Source organism: Capra hircus, chromosome 27 (assembly GCF_001704415.2).
Source record: "Capra hircus breed San Clemente chromosome 27, ASM170441v1, whole genome shotgun sequence".
Lineage (NCBI taxonomy): Eukaryota > Metazoa > Chordata > Mammalia > Artiodactyla > Bovidae > Capra > Capra hircus.
This window is the reverse complement of record NC_030834.1, coordinates 41,907,427-41,935,058: the sequence shown is the minus strand read 5'-3', so window position 1 is coordinate 41,935,058 and position 27,632 is coordinate 41,907,427. Positions and strand designations below refer to the sequence as shown.

The 27,632-nt window shown below is 41.5% G+C and overlaps 1 protein-coding gene across 1 annotated transcript in view; it reads right to left on the bottom strand.

The window, feature by feature from the left end:
- The window catches only part of CSMD1 (CUB and Sushi multiple domains 1), a 2,085,346-nt gene that overhangs the window by 499,902 nt on the left and 1,557,812 nt on the right, over positions 1-27,632 (bottom strand). Inside the window, 2 exon segments of the mRNA XM_018042044.1 lie at positions 10,210-10,246; positions 10,249-10,312. Of these exon segments, the coding sequence (XP_017897533.1) occupies positions 10,210-10,246; positions 10,249-10,312 (101 nt within the window).

The window sequence follows — 27,632 nt, the reverse complement described above, 5'->3', positions numbered from 1 at the left end:
GCTGCAGAGAGACAGCACAGTTTTGAGAGGTGACAAGCCCCTTCTGTATCCTGACTTTGCCGGTTTATTTATATTTATAGATCTGTGCTCCAAAAAAGTCTATTTTACTGTATATTCACTAAAGAAATCATTTTCTCAAACCTAGAGATTAAAAAAATAAATCTGAGCTAACTTCCTTGAGGTCTAGGAGACATGGGTTCAATCCCTGGTTAGGGAAGATTTCATAGCTGCAGGACAACTAAGCCCAAGTACTGCACCTACTGAGCCCATGCGCCTAGAGTCTGTGCTCCACAACAAGAGAAGCCGCTGCAATGAGAAGCCCACACTCCACAGCTAGAGAGGAGCCCCAGCCTGCCAAAACCAGAGAAAGCTTGTGCGCAGCAACGGGGACCAAGCACAGCCAACACTAACTAAGTGAAAAATAATAAAAATTACAAAACAAAACTCTGAGCATGCCACAAAGCTATCAAAACATGAATCTGATGCAAAGTAACACCTGGAACACATCACACCTGCAATGTACTGCCAGGTACCTGAAAGGAAAGGGTTGTGGGGAACCTTTACAAGTAAACGTTACAAGTTACAACCTGGCCTAAAACTGACCTGTTTTGAAGCTTTGCAGTTTTTTAACATGAATAAATTTCAGAATATCTGGATAAAGTATAGGAAATACAGAGCAATTTAGAATATACATTGTAGTTGACTATTTGCCTTGATTGGGTTGATACAATGTGCCAGAGATAAATAGGGAGAAGCTAAGACACAGTGTGTGGTTTTTGTAGCATCTGACAAGTACCTCCCTCCCTCTGGGATGGAGTAAAATGCCTTCAGGGAGAGTCAGAGATGCTCTAATACAAATTCTCAGAAAATAAGGCAGAGTGTATCATAAGTTGACATCATCATTAAACAAACGAGGAAGAGGGGATCTTGGAACCATACGTTTGTACTCTGAGGTTCAGTTCATTTCAGTTCAGTCACTCAGTCGTGTTTGACTCTTTGCGACCCCATGGACTGCAGCGTGGCAGGCCTCCCTGTCCATCACCAACTCCCAGAGTTTACTCAAACTCATGTCCATTGAGTCGGTGATGTCATCTGACCATCTCATCCTCTGTCATCCTCTTCTCCTCCCACCTTCAATCTTTCCCCACATCATGGTCTTTTCAAATGAGTCAGTTCTTTGCATTAGGTGGCCAAAGTATTGGAGTCTCAGCTTCAGCGTCAGTGCTTCCAATGGATATTCAGGACTGATCTCCTTTAGGATGGACAGGTGGCACATCGTTAAGAGCCTTTCTGACCAGATCCTGAGGGCAAATCCGCCTGAAGGCAGCCCTGATCAGAGTTCCAGGTTCTCCAACCCACAGCATCCCACTGGCTCCTCACACAGGGGACCTACAGGTAACGCATCTATTTACACGATATGCACCAGAACAGGAAGAGGAAATGTCAACGACTCCAGTATTCTTGCTAGGATAATCCCATGGACATAGGAGCCTGGCGGGCTACAGTGCATGGGGCCGCAAAGAATTGGACATGACTGCGTGACTGCACCCAGTCCAGCAGCAGAACAGAGGCCAGAAGTGGGAGAGTGGCAGGACTCTGGCTTTTGCTTCAAGTTGACTTTGGAAAGTCATTTTAGGCTCTGGTCTTATAGGACAGATATTTTATTACTATTATACATGAAGTTAAACCTGGGGATCTACAGTACATATGCTGAAGTTGTTAAAATCTCCCCACTGGCACCAACGTGAAATTAGAGCAAGCTTTTCGTTGACTTTGACTCTTGCACAGGCAAGCTCCACCCTCGAGGATGCAGCTGGTGTCCCTCTCGTGATGTCGGGTGGACCAGCATCACCTGTATGGGGGATGGTGAAGGGCCTGGTAACCACAGGTGTCCAGGGCCAGCCTCCCCCTCCCCAAGGGCCTGGGCTCCCTTTTCTGAGGAAAGACACAGAAGCAGGAGAACCTGCGAGACCACCACACCAGTGGCCCGACCCAGGAAGATTCTGGCTCTGCAAATCTGAGACTGAGACTCCCCCCGTCCCCTCCCAGAGATGGGAGACAGGGGTGGAGGGGACAAGGCATGAGCTGGAGGAAGGGGCAGCGACTAGTGTGAGCTCCACGGGCACCAGCCAAGTGGAGCAGGGCACTGCCATAGAGCAGGGGTCCTCAGCCTCCGGGGCCTGATGCCTGCTGATCTGGGGTAGAATTCGTTTAATGATGACAAAATAAAGTGAGCAATAAATGCAATGTGTAGAGTCATCCCCAAGATGTCCCCCATCCTGGTCCATGGAATACTTGTCTTCCACCAAAACCTGTCCCTGGGGCCAAAAATGTTGGGGGCCGCTGCCTTACAGGCCCTGATAATGAGCCCATCACTGGAACCCAGCCTGCACATGTTGGCCAAGAGCTGCATATTAAATCTAACCAGGGAGACTGTCTGCTGAAATAAGAGGTTTATGTAATTTCTAGTACATCACAACATGATCGACAAAACGGCCAGGGTCTGCTCATCACATTAAGAGCTGAGAAAACGACAACTTGAATGAGAAAAGACAAACAACGGACAACACCTGACATGAATCGGCTGTTGAGATTACCTGACAAGGATTTTAAAGCGGCCATTATGTAAATGCTTCAATCATTTACAACTCTCTACAATCAAATGAAAAACAGAATATTCAAGCAAAGAAAGAGAAGTTATTAAAAAGACCCAACTGGAAATCATAGGAGTGAAAAGTACAGCAGTGAAAAATATAATAATAGACAATAAAATAAAAGTAGCTGGACGGGCTTATAGTAGACAGAATGGAGACGCACAGTGACATGAGAACTCGAGAAAGGACGACAGGATCCCCTTCACTGACCGCAGAGAGAAGACGGAGTGGAAGCAACACTAGCAACCTGTGGACAAAACCCAAAGGTCCAGCATCTCATCATCCCAATCCCACAAGGAGAGAGAAGAGAGTGGGGCTGAAAGAGAATGTAAAGCAATAATTGCTGGAAGCGCCCCAAATCTGGGGAAACATAGAACCTACAGTTCTAAGAAACCACGTGAACCTCAAACAGGATAAACTCAAATGAATCCACGTTAGGACACATTTAATTAAACTTTTGAAAGCCAAAGATGAAGACCAAAATCTTGAAAACAGCCAGAGAGAAGTGACTCACTGCTTATAAACACCCCTGGGTGTGTCAGTGGATTTCCTGTCTAACAATCCTGGAGGCCAGGCTATAGAATTTCTAGATCACGAGACTGAGGGTCCAGACAGATTCAGAGAATGACAGTCCAGATCTCTTCCTTCTTCCTGTTAGTAAATGTCACATCCAAAGGCAGTTCTGAGCACCACATAATTCATTACTTTAAGGCAGAGATAATAACTATAGCAATATAATCACATCTCTTCGCTTCATACTTTTAGCCTTTCTCAAACAATTTCTCAGTAGCTGTTTCATTTTGCACTTGAATGCTTTTGGGTTGCAAGGTCAGCACGAGATGGGGAGCCAAGCTTGCTGCCCTTGAGGTGCACGCCCCTCGTGTTTTTTTGTTTGTTTTCTTTTAATTTTTATTTGTTTACTTTTAGTGGTGCTGGGGGGCTATGGGGGCTTACTGTCTAACTGCAGTGTGGGCTTCTCACTACAGTGGTTTCTCTTGCCATGGAGTGTGGGCTCTCGTGCAGGCTAAGTATCAATAGTGGCAGCTCCTGGGTTCTAGAGCTGACTGATGAATCCTGGCGAAGAGATCCTTAGCTCTGCAGGATAACAGTGCAGCAAGGAGGGCATGCATTTCCAGCTTCTTAGAGAAAACTGCTGCAGTGAGTCAATGCTGTAGCTGTAGCTGTCAGAACATCTGGGACAGGACTCAGGCTGGACCCTGAGTCTGGACCCCAAATGAGCTGGGACAGGCTTTGCTCCGTCTCCCACAGGCACTGCCAGTGGGCTGTGTTTCCTTGGGACTGATGGCTTCTCCTCCTCCGTGGGAAGTTTCCCCAGAGACATGGCCCCTAAAGGCCCAGGTCAGCTTGCTCTCCCAGACACCCCAGAACAGGTAAATTCCCAAACCTAAAATACAGGTGTCCAGGAGTCCGGCTACCTCCCAAATGATAGGGCTGTTGGAACAGAGAACATAGGTTCTCTGACTCTCCTCAGGGTGGTGTTAAAGGTTGGAAAGTCTCTGAACTTCTCCACCCGCAGACCACCTCCCCATGCCCACCAAAGCTTACTTTTACCCACCTCTGTGTCCTACAACAACTGAATTTCAATAAATACTTCTCCAAGAACTCAAGGAAGAAAGATCCCCCATAAGAGATGGAGGAAGGAAAACTAGCAATGGATGGAATCCACATGAAGAATAGAGCGTTTAGGATTTGAGTCTGATCTGCAGTCTTGTACAAATCCATGCTCAAAGTCAACACCATTATAAGAAAGACTATATGAAGAAAATGTTTTGATCATGAGGTTCCAGAGTTCTAAGAATCTAAGGAATGTACTTCTTATCTAATATAGGGTTTTGCCTAGAGAGAATTTAGGTAGCTACCTTTATGTTCTTACTCTTTTTTTAATATAAATTTATTTATTTTAATTGGAGGCTAATTACTTTACAATATTGTATTGGTTTTGCCATACATCCTCACGAATCCACCATGGGTATACACGTGTTCCCCATCCTGAACCCCCCTCCCACCTCCCTCCCATACCATCACTCTGGGTCATCCCAGTGTACCAGCTCCGAGCATCCTGTATCATGCATTGAACCTGGACTGGCGATTCATTATGTGCTTGGAGAAGGAAATGGCAACCCACTCCAGTGTTCTTGCCTGGAGAATCCCAGGGATGGCGGAGCCTGGTGGGCTGCTGTCTATGGTGTCACAGAGTCAGACACGACTGAAGCGACTTAGCAGCAGCAGCAGCAGCAGTCTTATAAATTGCTCAGGCTTTTCTCCAAAGCATTGAGATGTACTGTGACTGAATTCTGTAATAATGTCCAAAGAAACAGGCACACACATCAGTTTTCAGTGTCTGCTTTGTTAGAGCTGTTTTGAAGTTCTTTAATAAAAAAGTGAATTTTGCCCCTTCACCCAGCACCTGCAGACAACAGGAGAGGTAGGTTGTTACAGTCACATGAGAGATGGAGTCACTGAAACAACAAGCAATAGAGTGGGAAAGACTAGAAATCCCTTCAAGAAAATTGGAACATTTCATGTAAGGATAGGCACGATAAAGGACAGAAGTGGTAAGGATCTAATAGAAGCAGAAGAGATTAAGAAGAGGTGGCAAGAAACCACAGAAAAATATACCAAAAGTCTCAATGACGCAGATAACCACAATTGTGTGGTCACTCACCTAGAGCCAGACATCCTGGAGTGTGAAGTCAAGTGGGCCTTAGGAAGTATTACAATGTATAAAGCTAGTGGATGTGATGGAATTATAGCTGAGCTAATACAAATCCTAAAAGATGGAGTTTTAAAGTGATGCACTCAATATGTCACCAAATTTGGAAAACTCAGCAGTGGCCATAGGATTGAAAAAGGTCAGTTTTCATTCCAAGCCAAAGAAAGACAATGCCAAAGACTGTTCAAATGACCATACAATTATGCTCATTTCAGTACTCAAAATCTTTTACTGAGCTTTAGCAGTACCTGGATTGAGAACTTCCAGATGTGCAAGCTGGATTTAGAAAAGGCAGAAGAATGAGAGACCAAATTGCCAACATTTATTGGATCATAGAAAAGGCAAGGGAATTCCAGGAAGATATCTACTTCTGCTTCACTGACTAGGCTAAACCTTTGACTGTGTGGATCACAACAAACTGTGGAAAATTCTTGAAGACATGGGAATATCAGACCACCTGACCTGCCTTCTGAGAAACTTCTATGAAGGGCAAGAAGCAATAGTTAGACTAGACATGAAACAGCAGAGCAGTTCAAAATTGGGAGTAGAGAACTTCAAGGCTGTATATTGTCACCCTATTTATTTAACTTACATGCAGAGGACATCATGTGAAAGGCTGGGCTGGATGAACCTCAAGCTGAGATCACGATTGCTGGGAGAAATACCAATAATCTCAGATATGCAGATGATACCATTCTAGTCGCAGAAAGTGAAGAGGAACTAAAGAGCCTCTTGATGAGGGTGGAAGAGGCGAAGAAAAAGTTGACTTGAAACTCGATATTCAAAAAACTAATGGCATCTGGTCCAATCACTTCATGGCAAATACATGAGGGAAAAGTGGAAACAGTGACAGATTTTATTTTCTTAGGCTTCAAAATCACTACAGACAATGACCAGTCATGAAATTAAGAGATGATTGCTCTTTGGAAGGGTAAGTATGACAGATCTAGATAGGGTATTAAAAACAGACATTGCTTTGCTGACAAAGGCAAAGCTATGGTTTTTCCAACAGTCATATACACAGGTAAGAACTGGACTGAAAAGAAGGCTGACCACCCAAGAATTGATGCTTTAGAATTGCGATGATGGAGAAAACTCCTTAGAGTTCTTTGGACTGCAAGGAGATCAAACCAGTTAATTCTAAAGGAAATCAACCCTAAATCTTCATTGGAAGGCCAGATGCTGAAGTTGAAGCTCCAATCCTTTGGCCACCTGATGTGAAGACCTGACTCACTAGAAAAAGACCCTGGTGCTCAGAAAGATTGAGGGCAGGAGGAAATGGGGACGACAGAGGATGAGATGGTTGGATGGCATCACCAACTCCATGGACATAAGTTTGAGCAAGCTCCAGGAGATGGTGAAGGACAGGGAAGCCTGGCATGCTGCAGTGCATGGGCTTGCAAAGAGTCAGACAGGGCTTAGGCATGGAACAGCAACAAAGTCTCCTTACTGGTTAATGGATGAGTAGTGACGAGTAGTCAGGCAGAGGCAATACTGCTTGCTCGCAGATTTCCCTGATACTAACTATCCCTCCCCTAGACAGATGGGCACTTACAATCTGTCATCTATGTCGGTAATCCTCAGAACATCCTGAAATGAATGCCATTTCCCATGCACCGGCTGCTAGTCACTGCAAAGGCCAGAGGAAAGTCTTGAAGAACCATGTCTCTGGATACAGCTCTTCTGCAGTTACATTTGAGAAAGTTATCAAGATGTATTGTTGAAGAGGTCTCAAGAGATATTTGCCTAGTGAATTAATTTTAAGTCTGTCATTCTGTAAAAGTAACCTGAATAAATGCATCCACCTCTTGGGAAGAATCAGCTATTAAGAGTTCCCCTAATATTCAGTTTTTCTCCTTTTGGGTCAAGAAACGAGAAAATAAAAAGCCATTAACAGAAATTAGGCTTTTGAAAACTATATTTAGGATGAGCCAGTTGGCTCTCTCAGTTTCTGAATTTCTCCTTAAAATTAAGATCTGAATAGAATTCCTCAGCCCCCCTAAAAATGGAAACGTATAAAATATTGAGCCCAACATAGTATATATCAGACACCCATAAGAAAGGGTTCTTAACCCAAATTTTATTTGAAATACATATCAGGAGATTCAGTGATTCAATATACTTTCTGGTATATAACCATCTGAGCATTGCTGCCATTTCCAATTAGATTTTAAATTCTATAGTAGGAATCCAGTATGTCAGGTCTGACATAGTAGTACTCGAAAATGTTTGTTGATGTATCCCCTAACATTACCAGTTTATCTGAAGACACCAGCTGTGATTCCCCCATTCATTCTTTTTCTGTAATTGTGTGAGAAAATACGTCAGTGGCTTTGCCTTCCTCTATTACAAATGATTAAATGCCCAACTGATCTTTGTTACATTATGTTTCCCAAAGGGCATCTCACTTTGATTCAGTTGACTATTTAGTTTTTCATTTATAGATTTGAGCTATTGGGAGGAGGTTCTAATAACACTTATGTCAACGTAACACATAGCTTGCTGTTGCTCTCTAACAACAAATAGCATTGAAAACAATGGGTGCGCAGCCACAGATCTTTAATGGCGACCTAAGGGACTTTATACGGCGCCACTTGGCCACATTTATATTTTATATTTTGCATTTAGTTGAAAACTTTTCTCATTTGTTTTAATGACACTCCTTCTTAAATTAGACACTATGGTAATAATAAAGCTATCTCGTATGTGGGTTGTATTTCTTTGCTCTCCAGTGTGTTCACAGGCATTATTTCATTTTGCTCTTTACCACAGGCAGGAAACGTTTATTATACATATTTTGTAGCCATGAAAACACAGGTACAGAGTGGGTCACAGATGGTTAAGAGCAAAGCTCTGACCAGAAACTCCATCTCTGGCACCCTGACCCCATCACTATGCACTGAGTTGGTGTCCAGAAGTTCCTCTCCACACCTGTGCCAGGCTGTGTGCCTGCCGTCAACATGGCACACTGCAAACATATAGATGTCCAGGCCTTATCCTGCAGAAATCCAATTTTTATAAATGAATGCAATGTGGGGGCTAGTCATTGAGGATGAGTGAGAGGAAATAAGGACCTTCATATACTATGGTGGAAGAAAATCTATATAGAGTTTTTCCTGAAGGCACATGAAACAGTATGACTATTTGTACAAAGTAGTTTATTGCATAGCTGCTTAGGAAGGGGAAATTATGGGAGGGATGGGGAAAAGCCAAAGGTTATCAATGATAAGGAATACAGACACGGTCAGAATCACTAAGTCTGGATCAGGCACCAGGTTTGTGAATTGGGGTAAATCTAAGCCTCGGTTTCATCACTTGTATGATGAAGACAGTATTAACCCCTAACTTATAGGATTAAGGTGAAGGCCAAAGAAGATAATATATATTAGCACAGTGCATAGTACACAAGATGTTCTCAATAAATACCATGAGATTACTACTGTTATTATTATAATCATCATCATAGGCCATGGGCCAGTAACATGAAACATGACTTTAATTATTAGTAGTAGTAGTTATAAAACATGAGATAAAGATATGTACTGACTGGAAAGTATGTCCAAGACACAACAAAGGAGAACAGAGTGTCCCCAGAGCCATCAGAATTCAGGCCCATTAATTTTTAAGGTATAGACAGACATTCAGCTGCAGAACTTTTTTTTACAACATGAATTATCACATAAGTAACTAGTAAGTAAGAGAATAAGTGGGCATTACGGCCATTACTATTCCACTATTGTCACTGTTTCCTAGCTGAAGCTATCAAGGGTAAGCTTTCTCTCAAATAAACAGAAAACCTCAGCCATGAATAAGTAGATTAAGAGAAAAAAGGTGAAAATCCTGCAGAATGACTTTCATTTGTGAAACCAATTTCTGGTTTAGGTGTCTCCGAAGCCCCCGCAGGAAGCTGTCTGTGTAGGTTGCAAACGCAGAGGAAAGGGCTATTGAGACATTTCCCTGTTGTGCTGAAGATACTGAGTCAAGATGCCCCTGGGGTCACAGCTTTAATTCTGAAAGAACAAGCCTGCTAAAAACTGACCAGACTTGCCTTACAGCCCTGCATCTGCTAGAGGCTGAAAGCATCCAGGGTGAAGGGGTGCAAGCCCCCTCTGTGAGTGCAGCCCCCTCTGTGAGTGCAGACCCCTCTGTGGGTGCAGACCCCTCTGTGGGTGCAGACCCCTCTGTGGGTGCAGACCCCTCTGTGAGTGCAGACCCCTCTGTGGGTGCAGACCCCTCTGTGAGTGCAGACCCCTCTGTGAGTCCAGCTGCAGTGGAGCAAGTGCAGGGACTCTGCTGCTGTACCTGGCAGGGCTGCTTCAGAATCCCCCAGGACTCTGGGTTGGGAGGTCCACAGACATGCAGGGTGTTACCCCCACTCTTCTCCCCACCATCTCTGCTACAGTTAGTATGCAGCTCTACAGAATGCAAGGCTTTGGGAAGACACATGGCCTCATTGTAGAAAATATTTGTACTTCCCCAAACATGGATAATAGAATAAGTGGAAGGAGATTGATAAGGAGGAGATGAATTGAGAAACTTATCACCTCTACTTTCTGCTTTCCAATATATTCTAAATTTTTGCCATATTCTTAATGATTTGAAATAAAAAGAAAAACATTGACAGAGATATTAATAGGACATAATGCTGAATTAATTCTCATGTGAAATCAGATTTGGATGCCACTAATGTAGCCACATGTGGCATCTAGTAAACTTCTGATTGGGAATGGAAAGTCTGACTAGGATCTCCAGTCCACATCCGTGTCTGCACAGACACCTCCCCATCCCGGGAAAGAAAAAAACAAGGGAAGATGTACTCACACATACAAGACGGTCCTGGTGTCCCCTACTTTTCCGCGTCGCCCACGGTTAGGGTGTCATAACCTCTTTCTAGCTCAAACTCCTCAAAGGCAAGCTTGATGACCTGAACCAAACACAAGACAGAATTACTTAGCATAATGGGAACTCCCTAGGACCTTGCATACTGCATATATTCAGTTGGAGAATAATTTTGCTCCATAATGCCATTGTTATTTCAAATGATATCAAGTTGCTTTTTGAAATAATGATTCTGTACATTTGAGAGCCCCTGATTATAGGATTCTATGGAATTCAAAATTGCTATCACTCCAAAGATATTATCAGCTTTTAAAATGAAATCAACCCATATTATATGTTAAGCCTATCAAGTATTTATTCTCATATTTATAGTGTTCAGAATGACCAAAGGTTAAGTCAGTATAAGCAAAATAAATGGAGATTGCAGTTAATGAGATCTATTTAGAGGATAACTGGAACACCAAAAAATAAACATTTTCAGTGTGATGTCCACAGATTTCATGTAGTTACTCATATTTACATATGAAAAAGACCTTCTGAGGCTAGAAAGTTGTCCTCTACATTTACCTTGCAAAGCCTTGTCTGTTTTAAAATAAAGAACACTTTGGGTGGTCGACATCATCTAGACAAGAGCAGCTTGTGTCTGACGTATGGATGTAATAGAACACTGTGTCCTTCTTTCTGTAGAGCACATATCCTTTGCCCTGATAAAAGTAATGCTTGCTTTGTTGACCAAAATTGTGATTGAGGGGGAAAAGTGTCTGGAGTGTCAAAAAGTTAGGCGAGAGCCCTGGGTGACAAGGAGAAATAGATTGATGATGGAACTATATACTAGACAGACAGATAGATACAGACACTAGATAATCTGTAACAGATAAAAAGGAAAGGAAGAAGATATCACTGGTGAAAGAGCGAGATGAATAGATAGGTAAAAGAGATCAGTAAATGGAGATGATGGCAGTAGAAATACATGAAGAGATAGATGGATAGATGATAGACAGGGTAGATAGATAGATGTAGGAAGGTAGGCAGGTAGATAGAGTAACAAATGGGGTACATAGCCAACTGAAGAGAGTGAGAGAGAACGGCAAATACAGAAGCCATTATCACTGTGAATACACTTTGATGAGATTTACTTAAGAGTAACTCTGAAACTCTGGAATCTTGTACAAAACATCACATGCTTGTTTATTAAACCTGAAAGAAAGGTCTAAGTGGCACCAGGGAGGAAGGCAGACTTTGGACTACCATCCAATTTGATGTTGCATCTCTGAGCAGGCTCTAACCAGGTGCTTTCCTGAGCAATGCTAATATGGGGTGCATTAATTTTGCTATTTGAAATTCTTACTAAAATTAGTTGTATAGCCATTATAATTTATTTTTAAAAATCTACTCTTTCAAATTGCAATGTTTGTCTGAATACATTATTTTAGCAATCTAATTTGAAACAGGTGTAGGGATTGATGGCTGTCGTTTATGAAGCCCAGCAACCAAGGATGGCTTTACTTCATTTTTTGTTTTTCCATGGGCTGATTTATAAATGTCCATGGTCTAATAAGATAGAAAAAAATGATCAAAGATTCACACATCCTGGAGGTTCCCATTACCCTTTTTGACATACTGATTCTGTGTTGACTTGTCTAACAGCCTGCAGTGAAGCAATGATAATCCATTCAAGCCTGAGGGTTATGCTTGGCTGATTTTTAATGTCACAGATGGGGGTCTCATCACATAAATGTGTTTTTATTTTGGGTGTAAAAAGGATCATTCTATAATTCTTTCAAGCCAAAGCAAAGGGTGTTGGAGAGGTTTTTGTCAGGGTTTAGCCTTGACAATCAGCCTCTACTGAGAGTCAAAGGACAATCTTTATGCCATTGCTGCTGCTGCTGATGCTAAGTCACTTCAATCGTGTCCAACTGTGTGCAACCCCATAGACGGCAGCCCACCAGGCTCCCCCGTCCCTGGATTTCTCCAAGCAAGAACACTGGAGTGGGTTGCCATTTCCTTTTCTGATGAATGAAAGTGAAAAGTGAAAGTGAAGTCACTCAGTCGTGTCCGACTCTTTGCGACCCAATGGACTGCAGCCTACCAGGCTCCTCCACCCATGGGGTTCTCCAGTTAAGAGTACTGGAGTGGGTTGCCACTGCCCTAGTTTGTTATAAAATATATCATTCTATAAATATATCTGGCAGCTAAACAAAATATACATCTGGAATGAAAGTTGCTGTCATTTCTCAGTCAGTGATGAGTGATGTGATCAAGAGAATTCATTTTTGTAAACAAAATTTGTGTGTATTTAAGGAGTATAGCATGAGGATTTGATGTCCACACATATAGTACATGACCGCTACTATAGTCAGGCTAATAAACCTGTCTCTCACTTAGTATTCACTCGCTTGTAAAGAAAAGCACCTTAAATCCATTCTCTTAGCATTTGTCCAATGACCAATACAGTATTTTCGTCTACAGCCACCATGCTGGCCATAAGATCTCCAGATTTATCCCCACCTCTACATCCCTAGTCATCATGGCTCAACTCTGCTTCTGGGAATTTTAATTTATTTATTTTAATTGGACGCTAATTACTTTACAATATTGTATTGGTTTTGCCATACATTGACATGAATCCACCACAGGTGTATATGTGTTCCCCATCCTGAACCCCCCTCCCACATCCCTCCCCATATCATCCCTCTGGATCAACCCAGTGCACCAGCCCCAAGCATCCTGTATCATGCATCGAACCTGGACTCTATGATAATATACATGTTTCAGTGCCATTCTCCCAAATCATCCCACCCTTGCCCTCTCCCACAGAGCCCAAAAGACTGTTCTATACATCTGTGTCTCTTTTGCTATCTCACATACAGGGTTATTGCTACCGTCTTTCTAAATTCCATACATATGCGTTAGTACACTGTACTGGTGTTTTTCTTTCTGGCTTGCTTCATTCTGTATAATAGGCTCCAGTTTCACCTACCTCATTAGAACTGATTCAAATGTATTCATTGAATGGCTGAGTAATATTCCATTGTGTATATGTACGACAGCTTTCTTATCCATTTGTCTGCTGATGGACATCTAGGTTGCTTCCATGTCCTGGCTATTATAAACAGTGTTGGGATGAACACTGGGGTACACGTGTCTCCTTCAATTCTGGTCTCCTCAGTGTGTATGCCCAGAAGTGGGATTGCTGCACTGGGACATATGGCAGTTCAAGCTGGTTTTAGAAAAGGCAGAGGAACCAGAGATCAAATTGCCAACATCTGCTGGATCATGGAAAAAGCAAGAGAGTTCCAGAGAAACATCTATTTCTGCTTTATTGACTATGCCAAAGCCTTTGACTGTGTGAATCACAATAAACTGTGGAAAATTCTGAAAGAGATGGGAATACCAGACCATCTGACCTGCCTCTTGAGAAACCTATATGCAGGTCAGGAAGCAACAGTTAGAACTGGACATGGAACAAAATACTGGTTCCAGATAGGAAAAGGAGTACATCACGGCTGTCTATTGTCACCCTGACTATTTAACTTATATGCAGAGTACATCATGAGAAATGCTGGGCTGGAAGAAGCACAAGCTGGAATCAAGATTGCCAGGAGAAATATCAATAACCTCAGATATGCAGGTGACACCACCCTTATGGCAGAAAGTGAAGAGGAACTCAAAAGCCTCTTGAAGAAAGTGAAAGAGGAGAGTGAAAAGGTTGGCTTAAAGCTCAACATTCAGAAAACGAAGGTCATGGCATCTAGTCCCATCACTTCATGGGAAATAGATGGGGAAACAGTGGAAATAGTGTCAGACTTTATCTCTTTGGGCTCCAAAATCACTGCAGATGGTGACTGCAGCCATGAAATTAAAAGACGCTTACTCCTTAGAAGGAAAGTTATGACCATCCTAGATAGCATATTCAAAAGCAGCGACATTACTTTGCCAACAAAGGTCCATCTAGTTAAGGCCATGGCTTTTCCAGTTTTCATGTATGGATGTGAGAGTTGGACTGCAAAGAAAGCTGAGAACCAAATAATTGATGCTTTTGAACTGTGGTGTTGGAGAAGACTCTTGAGAGTCCCTTGGACTGCAAGGAGATCCAATTAGTCCATTCTAAAGGAGATCAGTCCTGGGTGTTCTTTGGAAGGAATGATGCTAAAGCTGAAACTCCAATACTTTGGCCACCTCATGCGAAGTGTTGATTCATTGGAAAAGACTCTGATGCTAGAGGATTGGGGGCAGGAGGAGAAGGGGACAACAGAGGATGAGATGCCTGGATGGCATCACCGACTCGATGGACGTGAGTTTGAATGAACTCCGGGAGTTGGTGATGGACAAGGAGGCCTGGCGGGCTGCAATTCTGGCATTGCAAAGAGTTGGACATGACTGTGCGACTGAACTGAACTGACGGCAATTGTATTTCTAGTTTTTTAAGGAATCCCCACACTGTTCTCCATAGTGGCTGTACTAGTTTCCATTCCCACCAACAATGTAAGAGGGTTCCCTTTTCTCCACATCCTCTCCAGCATTTATTGGATCGCAGCCATCCTGACTGGCTTGAAATGGTACCTCATTGTGGTTTTGATTTGCATTTCTCTGATAATGAGTGATGTTGAGCATCTTTTCATGTGTTTGTTAGCCATCTGTATGTCTTCTTTGGAGAAATGTCTGTTTAGTTCTTTGGCCCATTTTTTGATTGGGTTGTTTATTTTTCTGGAATTGAGCTGCAGGAGTTACTTGTATAGTTTTGAGATTCTTTGTCTGTTGCTTCATTTGCTATTATTTTCTCCCATTCTGAAGGCTGTCTTTCACCTTGCTTATAGTTTCCTTTGTTGTGCAGAAGCTTTTAATTTTAACTAGGTCCTACTTATTTTTGCTTTTATTTCCAATATTCTGGGAGGGGGGTCATAGAGGATCCTGCTGTGATTTATATTGGAGAGTGTTTTGCCTATGTTTTCCTCTAGGAGTTTTATATTTTCTTGTCTTACATTTAGATCTTTAATCCATTTTGAGTTTTTTTTGTGTGTATAGTGTTAGAAAGTGTTCTAGTTTCATTCTTTTACAAGTGGTTGACCAGTTTTCCCAGCACCACTTGTTAAAGAGATTGTCTTTGCCCCATTGTATGTTCTTGCCTCATTTGTCAAAGATAAGGTGTCCATAGGTGTGTGGATTTATCTCTGGGCTTTCTATTTTGTTCCATTGATCTATATGTCTGTCTTTGTGCCAGTACCATACTGTCTTGATGACTGTGGCTTTGTAGAGAGCCTGAAGTCAGGCAGGTTGATTCCTCCAGTTCCATTCTTCCTTCTCAAAATTGCTTTGGCAATTCAAGGTTTTTTGTATTTCCATACAAATTGTGAAATTATTTGCTCTAGCTCCATGAAAAATACCGTTGGTAGCTTGATAGGGATTGCATTGAATCTATAGATTCCTTTGAGTAGTACTCATTTTCACTATATTGATTCTTCTGATCCATGAACATGGTATATTTCTCCATCTATTAGTGTCCTCTTTGATTTCTTTCACCAGTGTTTTATAGTTTTCTATATATAGGTCTTTTGTTTCCTTAGGTAGATATATTCCTAAGTATTTTACTCTTTTCGTAGCAATGGTGAATGCAATTGTTTCCTTAATTTCTCTTTCTATTTTCTCATAATTAGTGTACAGGAATGCAAGGGATTTCTGCGTGTTGATTTTATATTCTGTAACTTTACTGTATTCATTGACTAGCTCTAGTACTTTTCTGGTGGAGTCTTTAGGGTTTTCTATGTAGAGGATCATGTCACCTGCAAGCAGTGAGAGTTTTACTTCTTCTTTTCCAATTTGGATTCCTTTTATTTCTTTTTCTGCTCTAATTGCTGTGGCCAAAACTTCCAAAACTATGTTGAATAGTAGTGGTGAGAGTGGGCACCCTTGTCTTGTTCCTGACTTGAGGGGAAATGCTTTCCTTTTTTCACAGTTGAGGATAATGTTTGCTGTGGGATTGTCATGTATAGCTTTATTATGTTGAGGTATGTTCCTTCTATTCTTCTTTCTGGAGGGTTTGTATCATAAATGGATATTGAATTTTGTCAGAAGCTTTTGCTGCATCTATTGAGATAATCACATGGCTTTTATTTTTCAACTTGTTAGTGTGTGTGTTACATTCATTTATTTGCAGATATTGAAGAATCCTTGCATCCCTGGGATCATGATGTATGATCTTTTTAATATGTTTTTGGTTTCTGATTGCTAGAATTTTGTTGAGGATTTTTGCCTCTATGTTCATCAGTGATATTGGCCTTTAGTTTCCTTTTAAAAAAAATAAATAAATTCATTTATTTTAATTGAAGGTTAATTACTTTACAATATTGTATTGGTTTTGCCATACATCAATATGTATCTGCCACAGGTATACACGTGTTCCCCATCCTGAAACCCCCTCCCTCCTCGCTCCCCATACCATCCCTCTGGGTCGTCCTACTGCACCAGCCCCAAGCATCCAGTATCATGCATTGAGCCTGGGCTGGCAACTCGTTTCATATATGATATTATATATGTTTCAGTGACATTCTCCTGAATCATCCCACCCTCTCCCTCTCCTACAGAGTATAGAACAGTCTTTTGGACTCTGTAGTTTTCTTTTTTTGTATGGCATCTTTTTCAGGTTTTGGTATTAGGGTGATGATGACCTCATAGAATGAGTTTGGAAGTTTACCTTCCTCTGCAATTGTCTGGAAGAGTTGGAGTAGGATAGGTGTTAGCTCTTCTCTAAATTTTTGGTAGAATTCAGTTGTGAAGCTGTCCAGACCTGGGCTTTTGTTTGCTGGAAGATTTCTGATTACAGTTTCAATTTCCTTGCTTGTGATGGGTTTGTTAAGATTTTCTATTTCTTCCTGGTTCAGTTTTGGAAAGTTGTAGTTTTCTAATAATTTGTCCATTTCTTCCAGTTGTCCATTTTATTGGCATATAATTGCTGATTGTAGTCTCTTATGATCCTTTGTATTTCTGTGTTGTCTCTTATGATCTCTCCATTTTCATTTCTAATTTTATTGATTTGATTTTTCTCCCTTTGTTTCTTGATGAGTCTGGCTAATGGTTTGTCAATTTCATTTATCCTTTCAAAGAACCAGCTTTTGGCTTTGTTGATTTTTGCTATGGTCTCTTTTGTTTCTTTTTCCTTTATTTCTGCCCTAATTTTTAAGATTTCTTTCCTTCTACTAACCCTGGGGTTCTCCATTTCTTCCTTTTCTAGTTGCTTTAGGTGTAGAGTTAGGTTATTTATTTGACTTTTTTCTTGTTTCTTGAGGTAAGCCTGTATTGCTGTGAACTTTCCCCTTAGCACTGCTTTTACAGTGTCCCACAGGTTTTGGGTTGTTGTGTTTTCATTTTCATTCATTTCTGTGCATATTTTTATTTCTTTTTTTATTTCTTCTATGATTTGTTGTTTATTCAGCAGAGTGTTGTTCAGCCTCCATATGTTGGAATTTTTAATAGTTTTTCTCCTGTAATTGAGATCTAATCTTACTGCATTGTGGTCAGAAAAGATGCTTGGAATGATTTCAATTTTTTTGAATTTACCAAGGCTAGATTTATGGCCCATGATGTGATCTATCCTGGAGAAGGTTCCATGTGCACTTGAGAAAAAGTTGAAATTCGTTGCTTTGGGGTGAAATGTCCTATAGATATCAATTAGGTCTAACTGGTCTATTGTATCTTTTAAAGTTTGTGTTTCCTTGTTAATTTTCTGTTTAGTTGATCTATCCATAGGTGTGAGTGGGGTATTAAAGTCTCCCACTATTATTGTATTATTGTTAATTTCCCCTTTCATACTTATTAGCATTTGTCTTGCATGTTGTGGTGCTCCTATGTTGGGTGCATATATATTTATAATTGTTATATCTTCTTCTTGGATTGATCCTTTGATCATTATGTAGTGGCCTTCTTTGTCTCTTTTCACAGCCTTTGTTTTAAAGTCTATTTATCTGATATGAGTATTGTTACTCCTGCTTTCTTTTGGTCTCTATTTGCATGGAATATCTTTTCCCAGCCCTTCACTTTCAGTCTGTATGTGTCCCTTGTTTCAAGGTGGGTCTCTTGTAGACAACATATATAGGGGTCTTGTTTTTGTATCCATTCAGCCAGTTTTTGTCTTTTGGTTGGGGCATTCAACCCATTTACATTTAAGGTAATTATTGATAAGTATGATCCCGTTGCCATTTATTTTATTGTTTTGGGTTCCAGTTTATGCACCCTTTCTGTGTTTCCTGCCTAGAGAAGATCCTTTATCATTTGTTGGAGAGCTGGTTTGGTGGTGCTGTCTGTAAAGCTTTTGATTTCTCCTTCATATTTGAATGAGATCCTTGCTGGGCACAGTAGTCTGGGCTGTAGGTTATTTTCTTTCATCACTTTAAGTATGTCCTGCCATTTCTACCTGGCCTGAAGAGTTTCTATTGAAAGATCAGCTGTTATCCTTATGGGAATCCCTTTGAGTGTTATTTGTTGTTTTTACCTTGCTGCTTTTAATATTTGTTCTTTGTGTTTGATCTTTGTTAATTTGATTAATATGTGTCTTGGGGTGTTTCACCTTGGGTTTATCCTGTTTGGAACTCTCTGGGTTTCTTGGACTTGGGTGATTATTTCCTTCCCCATTTTAGGGACGTTTTCAGCTCTTTTCTCTCAAGTATTTTCTTTTTGTCTTCTTCTTCTGGGACTCCTATGATTCGAATGTTGGGGCATTTGACATTGTCCCAGAGGTCTCTGAGATTGTCCTCATTTCTCTTAATTCATTTTTCTTTCTTCCTCTCTGTTTCATTTATCTCTACCATTCTATCTTCTACCTCACTTATCCTATCTTCTGCCTCCATTATTCTACTGTTGCTTCCCTCCAGAATGTTTTTTATCTCATTTATTGCATTATTCATTATATATTGACTCTTTTATTTCTTCTAGGTCCTTGTTAAACCTTTCTTGCATCTTCTCAATCCTTGTCTCCAGGCTATTTATCTGTAACTCCATTTTGTTTTCAAGATTTTGGATCATTTTCACTATCATTATTTGTAATTCTTTACCAGGTAGATTCCCTATCTCTTCCTCTTTTGTTTGGGTTGGTGGGCATTTATCCTGTTCCTTTACCTGCTGGGTATTTCTCTGCCTCTTCATCTTGCTTATATTGCTGTGTTTGGGTGGCCTTTCTGTATTCTGGCAGTTTGTGGAGTTCTCTTTATTGTGGAGCTTCCTCACTGTGGGTGGGGTTGGACAGGTAGCTTGTCAAGGTTTCCTGGTTAGGGAAGCTTGTGTTGGTGTTCTGGTGGGTGGAGCTGGATTTCTTCTCTCTGGAATGCAATGAAGTGTCCAGTAATGAATTATGAGATGTCAGTGGGTTTGGAGTGACTTTGGGCAGCTTGTATATTGAAGCTCAGGGCTATGTTCCTATATTGCTGAAGAATTTGCATGGTATGTCTTGTTCTGGAACTTGTTGGCCCTTGGGTGGTGTTTGGTTTCAGTGTAGGTATGGAGGCGTTTGATGAGCTCCTATTGATTAATGTTCCCTGGAGTCAGGAGTTCTCTAGTGTTCTCAGGATGTGGACTTAAGCCTTCTGCCTCTGGTTTTCAGTCTTATTCTTACAGTAGCCTCAAGACTTCTCCATCTCTCACTTCCAAGGTGGTTCCCTCTGTTTTAGCTTCTGTTTGTTGGTCTCTTCAGTGTCTAATTTCTGCCCTGGTGCAAGGGGGCGGTGGTGGACACTTTTTTAGGCTGACTTGTTCATTCGCGCTGTGGGGAAGGAGGGACGCTGCAAACAAATAACACTGGTGTGTGCTCGCAGTGTCTCCGCCACACTGGGTTTGCCCCCGCTCACAGCGTGCGTGCTTTTCCTGTCTACACTGCTCAAGCTCTAGGTTGCTCCGCTGGGAACCGTCTGAGGCTGGCCCTGGGCTCCATGCACTTCCTAGGTCTAAGCTGCTAAGGTTCAGGCACTCGGGCAGTCCTCAGAGGTGCAGACTCTGTTGGGCCTGCATTTTATGCCCTTCCCAGATCTGAGCCGCTCAGGTGACCAGGTGTTTGGCAAGTGCGGTCGCTGTGACTTATTGCCTCCCCCATCCCTGCCGCTTGGTTTTCTGAGTGTACAACCAGCACACCTTCTCAGGCGGATGTTGACCATCCAGAACCCTAAGGAGTCTTGGTTAGCAATGAAGCCTGTTTGCAGTTTGGTAGATACTGCCTCTCTGGGGCTGCAATTGCCCCCTTCTTGCTCTGGCTGCCCTCGCCTGCCTGTCTTTGGTGGGGGATGGGCTGGTCCACAGCCAGCTAGCTCTAGTCAGTCCTTTGTTCTGTGAGTGGGTCTGGTGGTATCTTAGGTTAGGGCTTTTCACCTTTCCATGGGGTAGCAATCCCACAGTTTTCTTTGTTATCTCAAGTTAGTTCCCTCAGATTGCCCTCGGGGCATTCAGGCCTGGTCCTTACTCTGAGCACTGCAGCCCGCGCCTCCCTGCCCAGCCCCCGCTTGCTAGTGAGGGATGTGGGCATCTGCCCTGCTTCTCTGCTGGGAGTTACCATTGGGCACGTAATCTGTGGGGTTTAACTGTTTATTTATTTTTCCTCCCAGTTATGTTGCCCTCTGAGTTTCCAAGGCTCACCACAGACTCGCCAGTGAGAGTGTTTCCTGGTGTTTGGAAACCTCTCTTTTTTAAGACTCCCTTCCTGGGATGGTTCTCCATCCCTACCTCTTTTGTCTGTCTTTTTATCTTTTATATTTTTTCCTACCTCCTTTTGAAGACAACGGGCTGCTTTTCTGGGTACCTGATGTCCTCTGCCAGCATTCAGAAGTTGTTTTGCAGAATTTACTCAGCATTCAAATGTTCTTTTGATCAATTTGTGGGGGAGAAAGTGGTCTCCCCATCCTATTCCTCTGCCATCTTAGGATCGCCTCCTGTGAATTTTTTAATATTTCACATATACATGAGATCATGTAGCATTTCTTTTCTGTGTACGGCTTAATATTCCATTGCATGCATGTATATATGGTGGTGGTGGTTTAGTGGGTCAGCTGAGCCTGATTCTTGTAACCCCATGTGCTGTAGCCTGCCAAGCTCTCCTGTCCATGGAATTTACAAGGCAAGAATAGTGGAGTGGATTCCCATTTCCTTCTCCAGGAGATCTTGTCAATCCATGGATTGCACCCATGCCTCCTGCATTGCAGGCAGATTCATTATTGCTGAGCCACCAGCAGTACACACACATATACACACACAGACACACCACATTTTCTTCACTCATCCATCTATGGACACTTAGGCTGTGTCTCTGTTTTGGCTGTTGTAAATAGTGCTGCCTGATGTTTTAAAGTGTGAATGATTCAGTGGCATTTAGTTCCAAATATTTCCTTTAGCTTCTTACACACACACACACACACACACACACAAATCACTAGGCTTTCTCATCAAAAGTTTTATTTTTTATGTGCCTTTGGTTTCACTGTCCTCTTTAAATTATATCTAAACTTTTTTGAATGACATGCTTCTGCCAGAAATTGTGGCGATAGGAAGAGATACAGAATAAGAGAATGACTTTACAATTTTCTGAGATGTGCGACTGACAGCACAAAACAAGTAAGTAAAAAGTCCCTACATCTTGGAAGAAGCTAACTCATAATCACCTTAATGAATGACTGAGGGTTGAAATCAACAAGGTAAGGACTAAGGGCTTGAAACTGATAAAGGGGAAGGGGAAGGAAACTGATAAAAAGAAGGCTTAATGATCTGATCTGTTTAACTTCAAATCATTTTGCAGAAGAAAGACTTTTCAAACTGTGAATTTCCCCCAAAAGAACATAACCCTATATCTGAAAATTACTAACGTGCTTGCCAGAAGCAATTTATTTCACATTTTGAAGGGAAATTCATACTTTCTTAGGAATTAAAAATTATGAAACAATTTCTAACAAGTTTTAAAGTTTTTAGTCTGAGGTACTGAGGACCAACCATAGGAAAATTGAAAAAAATATTAACTAATTATAAAGAGACCATCCTGTCCAAATGCGTGCATCACAGAGCCTGAGTAAATGCACACTGGTGTTTCCCACAGGAAAAAAAAAAATGAAATGTTTCATATCTGCAAATTACACATGATAGTGGTCAATGATATGTAGCATGAAATTACCAAGATTTGGTTGCAACCTAGAAAGAAAAGTGCTTTGAAAAACAATTTAGGAAAAAAAAAATTTCTAGGATAGTCTTGCTTTATACTTAGCCCCACATATAAGCACTAAGTGTCTATTTTAAATTAAAGTTCAATGCACTGTTAATAAAAAGAGACATATAATAATATGGTGGTGCTAGTGGTAAAGAATCTGCCTGCAAGTGCAGGAGATCCAAGAGACGTGGGTTTGATCTGTTGGTTGGGAAGATCCCCTGGAGCAGGAAGTGGCAACCCACTCCAGTATTCTTGCCAGAGAAATTCCATGGACAGAGGAATCTGGTGGGCTACAGTCCATGGGCCACAAACAGTCAGACATGACTGAGCACATTATAATTATTTCAAATGTAGCTGCAATATTATCAACCTGTACTACTAAGAGTCAAATTAACCAGGGAATCAGAGGCAGAAAAGAGAAACACTCAAACATGCAGGACAACATGCAATTTCTCCATCCACAGCTGTCTGGTCATAACATCATATCACAAGAACACAAGAGGCATGGCATACGGATCCCAGAATCTCCCACGTGGTTCTGTCCTCTAGAACTTTGCTGATTTCCAGCCTAAAGGCCAGGGCTTCCCTGGTTGCTCAGATGGTAAAGACTGCATCCCTGCCTGCAATGCAAGAGAGCCAGTTTCGATCTCTGGGTCAGGAAGATCCCCTGGAGTAAGTAGGCGGCAACTCACTCCAGAATTCTCGCCTGGAATTTCATGGACAGAGGAACCATGGCAGTCGCAGAGTCGAACATGACTGAAGCAGGTCAGCACATAAACAAAGACAAAACGCACCCTGAAGGCCATCCTCTGTCATTCCCTTCTCTCAGCAGTAACTGGAATAAATTACTTTCATTCTCTCTGTGATGCACCTATGGGGACTGTCATCCCTTACATCAGGCCTCCCGAGGATCTGGGTGCTGACGATTAAAAGTAGGATGCAGCCACATGTGTGCATTGAGCTGTGGTACAGCAGGCACTGGATTAGCAATAGTTGTGTCATCACCACCTTCATCAGCTTCTTTCATAGAAAACTCCTCACGTCCACCAGCCAGACCACATTCTGCCTCCAACATGAGGGGTTGTATTATTTCAAACCTAACAAGTCTTTATAACCAAGGAAAACCCTGGCTCTCTTCATTCTGACTTAGCAATTCCTATATACCAATACCAAAAAAGATCTTCACGACCAAGATAATCACAATGCTGTGATCACTCACCTAGAGCCAGACATCCTGAAATGTGAAGCCAAATGGGCCTTAGAAAGCATCACTATGAACAAAGCTAATGGACGTGATGGAATTCCAGTAGAGCTATTTCAAATCCTGAAAGATGATGCTGTGAAAGTGCTGCACTCAATATGCCAGCAAATATTTAAAACTCAGCAGTGGCCACAGGACTGGAAAAGGTCAGTTTTCATTCCAATCCCAAAGAAAGGCAATGCCAAAGAATGCTCAAACTACCACACAATTGCACTCATCTCACACGCTAGTAAATTAATGCTCAAATTTCTCCAAGCCAGGCTTCAGCAATACATGAACCGTGAACTCCCTGACGTTCAAGCTGGTTTTAGAAAAGGCAGAGGAACCAGAGATCAAATTGCCAACATCTGTCAGATCATCGAAAAAGCAAGGGAGTTCCAGAAAACCATCTATTTCTGCTTTATTGACTATGCCAAAGCCTTTGACTGTGTGAATCACAATAAACTGTGGAAAATTCTGAAAGAGATGGGAATACCAGACCACCTGACCTGCCTCTTGAGAAACCTATATGCAGGTCAGGAAGCAACAGTTAGAACTGGACATGGAACAACAGACTGGTTCCAAATAGGAAAAGGAGTCCGTCAAGGCTGTATATTGTCACCCTGCTTATTTAACTTATATGCAGAGTACATCATGAGAAACGCTGGGCTGGAAGAAGCACAAGCTGGAATCAAGATTGTTAGGAGAAATATCAATAACCTCAGATATGCAGATGACACCACCCTTATGGCAGAAAGTGAAGAGGAGCTAAAAAGCCTCTTGATGAAAGTGAAAGAGGAGAGTGAAAAGGTTGGCTTAAAGCTCAACATTCAGAAAACGAAGATCATGGCATCTGGTCCCATCACTTCATGGGAAATAGATGGGGAAACAGTGGAAACAGTGTCAGACTTTATCTCTTTGGGCTCCAAAATCACTGCAGATGGTGACTGCAGCCATGAAATTAAAAGAGGCTTACTCCTTGGAAGAAAAGTTATGACCAACCTAGATAGCATATTCAAAAGCAGAGACATTACTTTGCCGACTAAGGTCCTTCTAGTCAAGGCTATGGTTTTTTCAGTGGTCATTTATGGATGCGAGAGTTGGACTGTGAAGAAAGCTGAGTGCCAAAGAATTGATGCTTTTGAACTGTGGTGTTGGAGAAGACTCTTGAGAATCCTTTGGACTGCAAGGAGATCCAACCAGTCCATTCTGAAGGAGATCAGCCCTGGGATTTCTTTGGAAGGAGTGATGCTGAAGCTGAAACTCCAGTACTTTGGCCACCTCATGCAAAGAGCTGACTGACTGGAAAGAGTCTGATGCTTGGAGGGATTGGGGGCAGGAGGAAAATGGGACGACAGAGGATGAGATGGCTGGATAGCATCACCAACTCAATGGACATGAGTTTGAGTGAACTCCAGGAGATGGTGATGGACAGGGAGGCCTGGTGTGCTGCGTTGCATGGCGTCACAAAGAGTCAGACATGACTGAGTGACTGAACTGATATGAACTGAATACCAATTTATCCAGAAAGGAATCCTCTGTCATTTTATTTCTAGACAAATGTTTCCAACTACACACCTCCCTTTTCATTTCAGTAGAATTGTGCTTCTCCTAAGAAGCTTGCCTTGGAAAAATACTTAGACACAATACTATGGATTCTCAAGAATTAAAGTCAGATCCACAATATTTCAGAAAAAGAAGTGAATTGGGTGTTGGATGAAGATGACAGGGACTAATATTGTAAAGAAAATCCTGAAGCAAAAAATCATAAAAACGTCAATAAAAGTATCAGAGACAGAGTATACTTACAGTGCAACAAAGACTAACCAGCTCACCTGGGAGACTAAACAAACTCCAAAGCAGTGACGCAGGTATGTTAAAACAGTTTACTGAGTAAATTAAGAGAATAAACTAGTGAGATCTCTGCAAGAATTTCATTAATTCCTGAAGTGAAGCAACCAGAGAACCACAAGCATTGTTTGGGAGATTATTGAAATGTATTCCCAGATGGATGAAAGAAGTCAGCATAGTTATTAAACATGAGAGACTGGGAATTTGAGAGTCACAATACAATAACTGCTATAGAATAAATCAGAGTGTTATTAGATGTGGTAAAATGCAGAATTAACATTTACGGAACGTTAAAACCTATCAATGCAGGATATGTGGAATAACTTAGCTGCAAATTTGAAGGACTAAAAGATGAAAGGATTGCAAGAGAAACTTACAGACACATAGATGAAGGCAGAAGATATGAGAGTTTATGAAAAATAACTGGAATGAAGGGGCAAAATCAATAACTAGAAAAATAACAGAAGGAACATTTTTTATAGCTGGGTAATGATGAAAACAGATCTAAAAGAATGATACATTATGGCCCCGCTTAAACAAAATAAAGCAAAATAGGAATATACCATCTCATAGAAGTATTCAAGAAATCTAAGAGTTCCATACAGTAACACAGAAGAATTTCAAGAAATGCCAATCAAAGTTAGTTTTGTTTATCTCTGACCAATAAAACCCTAGAGATGATGGATCAAGATTATGAGTCCCAGATAAAAAGAAAAAATAATGTCCTTTCTGGCATGTTTATTTAGTGAAGAGGTTATTTTGTGTAGGAAGGAAAAGAAAATATTTTTTCTTAAATGTTTCTGGTATTTTACTAACACACTGCTTACCTCCAACTTGGCTGAGAGATAGTTCAAAGAACAGAATTCATTTTAAATAATTATCTAAATGGTATTTTACTTAACTATGGAAAGATTGAGCTAAAGAATACTTTTTAAAGTCCTCTTTTTATTAATATATTTATTTTATTTGGAGGGTAATTTGCCATACATTGACAAGAATCAGCCACGGGTATACATGTGTTCCCCATCCTGAGCCCCCCTCCCACCTCCCTCCCCATCCCATCCCTCAGGGTCATCCCAGTGCACCAGCCCTGAGCACCCTGTCTCATGCATCAAACCTGGACTGGTGATCTGTTTCACATGTGATAATATACATATTTCAATGCTATTCTCTCAAATCATCCCACCCTCGCCTTCTCCCACACAGTCGAAGTCTGTTCTATACATCTGTGTCTCTTTTGCTGTCTCACATATAGGGTTATTATTACCATCTTTCTGAATTCCATATATAAAGAGTGGTTAAGAATCTGTCAGCTAATGCAGGAGACACAGGTTTGATCCTTGGTCCAGGAACTAAGATCCCATATGCTGCAGGGCAACAAAGCCTGTTCACCACAACTGCAGAGTCCACACGCTCTAGAGCCCATGTTCTGCAACAAGAGAAGCCACGACAGTGAGACGCCCACACACAGCTAGGGAGCAACCCCCGCTGGCTGCAACCAGAGAGAGCCCGCACACGGCAACAAAGACTTGCAAGTCAAGACAGTCAAAAAGGGCAATGGGAGCACACAGCCAAAGTAAAGTAACTAATTAAGAAAAATAAATGACGTTATGGAGAAAGGAAAGGGTAGAGTTGATAAAAAATAAAGACATGTACATTTATTTCTACATATTGAGCAACAGAGTTAGACAAAGAATCAGGCAACATATTTACTTCTGGGATTGAGCCCCAGACGCCAGAGGCGGCTTCCCAAGGTGGCTCATTAGTGATACAGCCATTCTAATTTATTTTAAAAAATCTACTCTTCAAACTGCAGTGTCTGTCTGAATACATTACTTTAGCAATCTAATTTGAAACAGGTGTAGAGATTGGGAGCTATTGCAAACCAATATCAACATTGCTTATGAAGCCCAGCATCCAAGGACGGTTTAATTTAAATTTTTGTCTTTCTCATGGGCCAGTTTATAAATGTCCATGGTCCAACAAGAAAGAAAGGGGGAAAAAAACCCAAAAAACAACTAAAGAATCACATGACCGGGAGGTTCCCATCAGCATTTTGACACCCTGCCACTGTCTTGACTTCTGTAACAGCCTGCAGTGAAGCAATGTGAATCCATTCAGGCCTGAGGGCCAGAGTTGGCCAATCTG